The 9,073-nt window shown below is 45.4% G+C and overlaps 1 protein-coding gene across 2 annotated transcripts in view; it reads left to right on the plus strand.

Moving 5' to 3' along the window:
- The window catches only part of LOC102387098 (inter-alpha-trypsin inhibitor heavy chain H3), a 141,205-nt gene that overhangs the window by 109,258 nt on the left and 22,874 nt on the right, over positions 1 to 9,073 (plus strand). For both annotated transcript variants that reach the window (XM_025206770.1, XM_014520940.2), the window contains exons 19-20: positions 337 to 541; positions 5,417 to 5,589. In XM_025206770.1, the coding sequence (XP_025062555.1) occupies positions 337 to 541; positions 5,417 to 5,589 (378 nt within the window). The remainder of the gene's footprint in view (positions 1 to 336; positions 542 to 5,416; positions 5,590 to 9,073) is intronic.

The raw sequence follows: 9,073 nt of genomic DNA on the forward strand, positions 1-9,073 counted from the left end.
CCATTTGAATGGCTTATTTTTAAAACATTTAGGGGGTACTAATGGTAGTTTAACACCCCTTAACTAATGACCACTTTCATTTTAAATGCCTTTAAGATGTTTTTAAGGTAACTTGTGCCAGGGCCCTTATTTTATGTGCCTAGTGGAATTAACCATTAAAGTAAGTTCACATTCAACAGACTTGCCATTGCTTTACATAATTATAGGACATACTTCTGGTATGATTTGGAACTTCCATTTTGTTTCCTCAAGATTTTGTTTCTTTCTATGTTATTCCTTCATATCTATTGATCAGATTCTATTTGTAGAACAGAACGCTCTTATTTTTTGTATTAGGTATCACTGTCAATGGACAGCTTATTGGAGATAAAAGGACAAGCAATGAGGCAAAGATTCAAAACACCTATTTTGGAAAACTTGGGATTGCAAATAAGCATCTAGATTTAAAACTAGCAGTAACTCCTGAGAAAATCACCCTTCAGAATGGCAATGAAAAGTCAGTTTTCACTTGGCTTGATACAGTCAACCTGCAACAAGAAGGGTACAGTATATAAAAAAAATAACAGACTCATAAAGGAATTTTCATATGATTAAAACATGATTGGTTGCTTAAGAGTAAAATGCTTTCAAAATTTATATTGCATGAAAATGCAAGAGAGAGAGAAAAAATCTAATATTTGTTCAAATTGTATAAGATTTGATGTGGACAAACTGGGTGCATCCGCACATGCGCTTTACTGCGGAGTAGACTAATTAGCTTCACAGTTAACTGTCACTGTGTACATGCACGCTGGTGTTAGGGTGCAGTAAATTAATTAACTCTGCCATAAGATACTGCTGTCAGAAACAGTGCTTTCTTTTGGCAGAGTTATTACCTGAAGTTTAAATGCACATTTAAACTGCACCCAGTTAGCCCAAGCAACAGGGGGCAGGTTCCTGCCTGCTGCCTAGCCACATCGCTCCACACATGTCCCAGCCAGCCCCTCCACAACCCAGGTCCCAGGGCTGACTCATGGAGTTCGCTGCCAGCCCAGGCCTGCTCCACCCCTGCTCAGGCATGTGTAGATGCTGCACCCAGAAGCAGTGTGCTCAGGCTCAAACAGCTTCAGAGTGTATCCCTTCATATTAATTGCACATGTACATGCACCCACTAATGCATACCTCAGTGTGATTTACATCAGTTTTGTGTACTAATATAAATTGTATCAGGGTATGTAATTGACAGATGTGCAGCTTATACCAAGGTGGGCTGCCGTTACTCTGCCTGAGCATTAGAGGCTGGGAAAACAGTTACTTGCCTGCTTTCCTTGATCAACTGGCTCCTCCACTTCCCTTACCTAAATTTACACTAGCGGACCTTTACCCCAGTCTTTGCAGGGATAATTCTTCACTTGATTGGACAAAATTACTTTAGTTTTGAGGGTTTGCATCATCTGTCTTCTCTGTTTTTACACTGGTATAAGCATGTCTGTCCATACACTAATTAATAATAAATTAATGCATATTTACAATAATTATTGTGAGCAAAATTTGCTTTTAGAGACTGTTTGAGTGAGCAAGGGTAAAACAATGAAATAGTGAAAAGAGATTAGATAGCTTTAGCCCATAATATAAAATGTAACAGTTCCAGTCTTCAGAAACAAAAATATATGTTATAAAAACACCTTTTCAGAAATGGATATTAGTATATTTATAGAGAGTAATAGGTATGGTTCTACTTCTAGCAGATATCAAGAAAACATTTAATGGCTGACTCTCCACCGGACTCACCTGTGGCGTGCCACAGATTTATACCAATCCAAAATGAGAATTAAAAGGAATCAGATCAGAATGGAAGTTGCATATATGTAGGTTTGTGCAGGCATAAATGAGTATCCAAGATACAAAGCAGTGGAGAATCAGACGATTATTTTGGATCGACTTCACCACTTACATTTTTCTCACCTTTTCTTTACCTCTTTAAAATTTTCACAATATAATTTGGAGCAGTTTAAAAAAACACGTTATCAACTAATCCAATTTATTAAATATCAAATTTACCATTTAAAGAAATATACAATCACCTGTGGTACACATAAAGACAGATACTTATCCTCCCCCAACAGTGCTCCTTTTATCCCAAGTCAGTGTCCACAAGGGAGTCTTGCATTCTTTTCTTCTCTCTTCAATTTGCCAGCAGCATTTTTCATTTCCTAGTCAACGTCCAACTTCTGTGTAACCTGCTTAATGATTCACCCCCACCTCTTTTTTTTCTCAGAATTCATTCTAAATTTATTCTTAACTGTTATCTCGTAGAAACTGCACTCTCCTTCAGTATTCAAAAAAGTTTCTCAAACTTTTTGTTTTAGAGGCAATAGAAGATTCTTTTTCAGCAAGTTCCCAGAAGGTCCATTAGATTAAGCAAGCATCTTTTTTCCTTCTCCCCTGTAAACACTGATTTGATAAGATGGCTTTCTCATTATTAAAATTTAGGCCCCTGGCAGACATTCAATTAAAGTTGCAATGGGATTTGATCTGCAATCCCAACTGCCGCACTTCCTGCCATGCCGCAAATGCATGCACAAGGTCTGGGGATCAGATCCCAATCACAACTCATTTCTGGGTTAATGATCCTGGATTCCCCCTGCACCAACAGGTAGCAAGCTGGGAGCCTAGTGCTCCCATGGGTCAGAGCTCTTGGCCTTGTTCTCCTTTAACTTCAGTGTGCTCTCATGGCTAGGAGTACCAGTCAGCCTGTAAGCATTTCCAGCCACAGGAGTGCATCTGAACTCTAGGCATGCTCCTGTGCCTGGAAGCGCTGATCAACTAACCATAGAAAAGTAGGGCTGAAAGGGACTTAATCCAATCCCCTGCTCAAGGTAGGATCATTCTTATCTAAACTACCCTAGACTTGTTTAGTCTATTTTAAAAAAACATTGCAAACAATCCTTGTGCACAAGTACCAGCTATAATGCTCAAAATATCAAAAACATCCTTAAATTTGTCACAGATAAAGAAAGGAGATGAGGGCACTGTCAGTGACCTGCCACTGGAAGAATACAAAGTGGTTTGTTAAAAACACACGGAAGAAATCCAAGGAAGAGGACCATACCTCTGCTACAGAGGAGGGCAAACCCTCCCAAGGGCCATGCCAATCTGACTGCAGGATGAAATTCTTTTATGATCCCAAATGGGGCACGTACACTCAAGAAATCCAAGAAAGCAGACCATACCTCCCACTGCACAGGAAGCCAAACACCCTTACAGTCTATGTCAATCTGTGTGGTAAAATTCCTTCCTGATCCCAACTGGAACAGTAGTTCTAACCTTGAGTGGAGGGGCAAAACCCTCTAGCCAAAAACTTCTTGGGGTTTTTAAGTCCCAGGAGGAGCATCAGCACACCCCAGTCAAAACCCACAGCCCTCAGGAACCTTCCACTCTGTACTACAGCCTGGAGATTGCAAACACAACTCTACACACTACACATCCCAAATGGAACATCCAAACTCCTCTATAAACTTATTCCAGCTCCTTATTTTTCTTTTATAAATAAGCCAGTTGTGGAGGTCTACTTTATTCTCCTGGTGCTGAATATGGTCCTTTTCAATTTTTACCTGCTTTGGTCTGCAGAGCTCTATTCATTGTTTCTGAATGATGTATCAATGGGGATCTGGGCTTCCAGCTGTTATCCTTTGCACTGAGCAACCTCCCAGATTACTACAATAAGAACCAGCTTCACGCCAACCCAACCAAAATACAGGTCACAGCTTTTCACCTATGGCATCTGGGAGCAAGATAGTCAGGCGTGGCCAGGGAGACCCCAGAATCTTGGGGCAGTGACAGTGTGGGGCCAGGGCCCAGGGCAGAGCTGCGATTTATTCCTGGCAGGGCCCTGCAACAGGCACGGGCTCTGTGGGAAGTGGTGTGCAGGGAGTGGATTGTGGTTCTGCCCTGGGCCCCAGCTCCGTGTTGCCACCTCCTGAAGATCCCAACCCTGGACGCAGCTGCCTGCCTACCCATGGCCCCAGCCTGTCTACCTGGCCACATGCCCTATCCACGTGGATCCTGGCCCCGAGATCATGGGGATAGTGACAATCTGTGATGGGCACTGGTTCTGTGGGCAGAGATGTGTGGGAGTGGATTGTGGCTTGGCCACGGGCCTGCACTGTCAGTGCCCCACGATCCCAAGGTCTCCATGGAGACTGACTGGGAGCTACATAGGCAGGGTGGGTAGCTGTGTCCAGGGCTGGGATCTTGGAGCATTGACAGCGCAGGGCTGGGGCCTGGAGTAGAGCGTGATCTGCTTCCCAAATGCCCCTGTCTGTGGAACCTGCACTTGTCCCAGGGCCATGCAGGCAGCAGATCATGGCTCTGCCCCAGGCCCTGGCCCAACATTGTCACTGCCCACAAGATCCTGGGGCCTCCCTGACCCCATCCATCCACCTCACTCCTAGACACTATTCCTCGTCCACACATAGCCCCATCCTGGACACCCAGCTGAGCACCCTGCTTGCATAGGTCACGACCCTAGAGGTAGATGTTGGGCGGAAAGGCCAGGATGCCCAGGCAATGGGGCCAAGGCCAGTGCTTTGACAGCTGCGACTGCCAGGAAGTGGAGTCTGGCCACTGTGCCACCCCAACCCCACTGTGCAGGGTGGCAGGACTGGCTAAACACACCATGGCCTGGGCTGCCCTCTGCACTTGGGCTGGGCAGGCCCAAGGCACCTGCTGTGGGCCAGACAAAATCCATTGGTGGGCTGGATTCGGCCTGTGAGCTATATTGTGCCCACTGCTGGTTTAAAGCACAAAAGTTCTGCGATCAGTGTTGTGCCATTAGACATGACAGCTGACAGGGCACAACTGAGGTTATGGAAGGAAAGATTATGTGTAATCAGATGCTCTGAAATGGACCCAGAACCCCCATCAGAACCTTCCTGGAGAGGCTGATCCAGACTGGCCAACATGGTGATGCCTGAATCATTTGCACATGCAAGCTAGAAGATCAAAAACAAACAAGATTAAATGGGTTTACTCTAATGACACAAACATATGTGAGTGCAGTGAAGTGCAGACTATGGAGCACCTGCTTATTTGGTTTCTGTTCCCTGTACTGTGCTCCTTGCCCAATGTGCTGCTCTGCTTTCTATCCTATCTACTGCTGTATATATGCACACACACAGAGAATATAGAACTATATGTGTGGGTGCAAATGTACACACCGCACCAAATATATATATTTTGTGCTGGTACATACGCAGAATTCAGTTGGTGTAGTGAAAACATTTCTTTACACAACATGGGGAATTTCTATAAAAATAAACCTGTCCCACAGTCATGTTTCCTTTCTGTTTTTCATCATCACAAGTAATTTTGTTGCAGTACACAGGGACAACTTCAAGAAATAAAATTTCTTAACTAATGTTTCTTTTTTCCCCAGACTAACTCTTATAATTAATAAGGAAAAGAATCTGGTGCTTTTCATGGATGGCGGTGCATCATTTGTTGTTGTTTTGCACCAAGTATGGAAGAAACATCCTTTACACCAAGACTTCCTAGGATTATATGTGATGGATAGTCATAAGCTGTCTGAACAAACCCATGGATTATTAGGTATGAATTATCATGGAGCCTTCCTTTTGTTTGGATTGTTTTGGGCATTATATTTATTTATTATAGTTATTATTTGTGAATATATTTTTACATATACAATCATTCAGTCCTGTGTGAGTCTGTATGCACACAGTTCTGATTAAATGAGATTTCATAGATATTAACACTGTGGGCAAATTTTTATGGTGTTGGGCTCATGCAAATTTTAATTATTTTCTTATCCCTTTTCCTATCAATCAAACCTCCTATCACCTATTTGCTGTCACTTATCTGTATAAATGTTTTTAAAGGCGGATCTTCTATTTTCAGTTTGGTTATCATGGTACCCCTCCAGGCACCATTGAAATAACGATTGTTTTCTGTTCAGCCAAAGTGTACTAATACTCAGTTAAAGTATATCTTGGTCTGCTGTGATTCTTACTTCATGTTCACTAATATGTTTTTTCCTACTGAAAGCGAAGTTAGTGACAATCACTAGTAATTCTGGAGTTAAATCTACAACACTACTGTCATATTTTCTATTGTAATGTCTTGTATAGTGTGCATCGTATGTTGAGAGCATTACTGGTTTTTGCATGGTTAGGTTGAAGGCAATGTTTGCATTTACGTTAGGTCAGTGATCTTGTTGATGGTAGAAGATAATGAATTTTACAACACACACTCTTACTTAAGGGGTTGGGGGTGCAGGTGGTGTTCTCTTTGATCCTCCCAGCCTCAGGCTATGGCCAAGGAGGTAGAGGAGGATCCAGGTAGTGAAACCAAAGACTGTGGCGCTGGTGTCATCGGGAAGGCTTTGGCTTCCATGACCACAGCCTGCTCTTTGGTGAGAGAGGCAGTGAGCTGCTGGGAAGGGACGGCCTCCACCTCTCCCCACTGGGGAGGAGGCTCTTCTCAGCCAGACTGGCTGACCTGCTCCATAGGGCTTTAAGCTAAGCCTGCCAGGGGAGCGGGGGACTACTGCCACTGCTGGCCTGCTGAGTAACCCTTGCAAAGCCAGCAGGCTAAGGCACTCAAGGAATCCCACCCCTGCCCCAGCCCTGGAACGAACTATAGGCAAGGCAAGGGGCTCCAAAGGGACACTTGCGTGCCTATACAAAAATGCCAGGTGCTTGGGGAATAAACAGGACAAACTTGTCCTCCTGCTAAACTCAAATAATTATGATGTGATAGGGATAACGGAGACCTGGTGGGACTCCACCTGTGACTGGACCACGGGTATAGATGGCTATACCCTGTACAGGAGAGAGAGAGTGGACAAAAGGGGCGGGGATGTAGCTCTCTATGTTAAGGAAAGCTATGTGACCCTGTAAGCCAACATTGACACCCAGGGTGGATGACTTGAGAACCTCTGGGTGAAAATCCATGGGGAACACAGCGCAGGGGACACTACTACAGACTCCCTACCCAGGATCAAGACCTTGACCAGGAGTTCACCAGGTAGTTGGCTGAGGCCGCATGCTCCAGGTGCATGGTTGTCATGGGAGACTTCAACTACCCAGACATCTCATGGGAAGAGCGCTTGGCCAAATCTGAGCGATCACAAAGCTTTCTCTTGTGTGTGGATGAGCTCTATCTGATGCAGGAAGTCTGCAGACCAATGAGAGGTAAAGCGTTGCTCGACTTGGTACTGGCAACCAGGGATGACATAATCAGTGACCTAATGATCTAAGGGAAGCTGGGTGACAGTGAACACAAGCTGATCACCTTCACCATCTGCCATAAAGCTGGCAAGTCAGTCAGTAATACAGAAGTCCTTGACTTCAGGAAAACTGACTTTGACAAGCTAAGGAGGCTTGTCAGTGAGGCCCTAAAGGGGCACAACCCAAAGGGGAGGGGAGTTCAGGACGAGTGGTTGCTCCTCAAGGGAGCAATCCTGGATGCACAAGCAAAGTCAATCCCGTCTTGGAGGAAAGGCAGCAAAAGGGCACAGCAGCCCCCTTGGCTCTGCAGGGAACTAGCTGACCTCCAGCTTCTTAAAAGAAAGAACTACAAAGGATGGAGGACTGGATCCACCACCAAGGAGGAATACTCTGCACTGGTCCAGATCTGCAGAGAGCAAACCAGGAAAGCCAAGGCTGCAACGGAACTCCAACTAGCTACAAATATCAAGGACAATAAAAAGTCCTTTTTTAGATATGTGGGGAGCCGGCGGAAAAGCAAGGGCAACATTGGACCACTGCTGAACTAGATGGGACAACTGACAACTGATGCCCAGGAAAAAGCAGACTTGCTAAATGGGTACTTTGTGTTGGTCTTTCACCAGTCCCATGGGACCCCCCTGCCCACTACGGGATAGGGAGGCCCAAGTGAGGGAGATCCCTTACCCTCTGGGTACTCAAGGAGTTTACACCCCAGTTTACTCAAGGAGCATTATAGCTCAGCCCCTGGGTTCTTTGAGAACTCCTGGTGCTCTGGTGAAGTGCCCGAAGATTGGAAGAAGACCAATGTGGTGCCTATCTTCAAGAAAGGGAGGAAAGTGGATCCGGCAAACTACAGGCCCATCAGCTTGACCTCTATCCCAGGGAAGGTCTTGGAAAAAATTATCAAAGAGGCCATTCTTAACAGACTGGCTGACGGCAACATCCTGAGGGATAGCCAGCACGGGTTTGTTGCGGGTAGGTCCTGCTTGACCAATCTTATTTCCTTTTATGACCAGGTGGCCTATCACCTGGACAAGGGAGAAGGGATCGATGTCATACATCTTGACTAAAAAAGCCTTTGATCTGGTATCCCATGATTGCCTCTTGGCAAAAGTGGCCAACTGCGGCCTTGGCCTCTACACGATCCACTGGCTGGGGAATTGGCTCCACAGTAGGACCCAGAGGGGTTGATGGAAGTCAATTGTCATGGTGTGCTGTGACCAGTGGGGTCCCTCAAGGCTCTGTCCTAGGGCCTATATTATTTAACATCTTCATTAATACTGTAGACCTTGGTGTCAGAAGCAGACTGGCCAAGTTTGTCGATGACACCAAACTCTGGGGTAAAGCATCCACACCTGAGAACAGAAGGGTGATCCAGGCAGACCTTTGCAGGCTCACGAATTGGGAGGATGAGAACCTGATGGTGTTTAACACCAAAAAATGTAAGGTTCTCCACCTTGGGAGGAAAAACCTGCAGCATGCTTATAGGCTCGGCAGTGCTATGCTAGTTAGCACTACGGACGAAAGGAACTTGGAGGTCATGATTGACCACAAGATGAACATGAGCCTTCAGTGTGATGCTGCGGCTAGTAAAGCGAGGAAAACCTGGCCTGCATCCATACATGCTTCTCAAGTAAATCCCAGGATGTCACTCTGCCATTGTACTCGGCCTTGGTGAGGCCGCAGCTTCATAGTTTCATAGTAGGTAGGGTCGGAAAGGACCTGAGCAGATCATCAAGTCTGTCCCTCTGCCATGGCAGGAAAGAGTACTGGGGTCAAACGACCCCAGCAAGGTGTTCATCTAGCCTCCTCTTAAAGACCCCCAGGGTAGGAGCCAGCACCAC

This window comes from Alligator sinensis, unplaced genomic scaffold (assembly GCF_000455745.1).
Source record: "Alligator sinensis unplaced genomic scaffold, ASM45574v1 scaffold78_1, whole genome shotgun sequence".
Classification (NCBI taxonomy): Eukaryota; Metazoa; Chordata; order Crocodylia; family Alligatoridae; genus Alligator; species Alligator sinensis.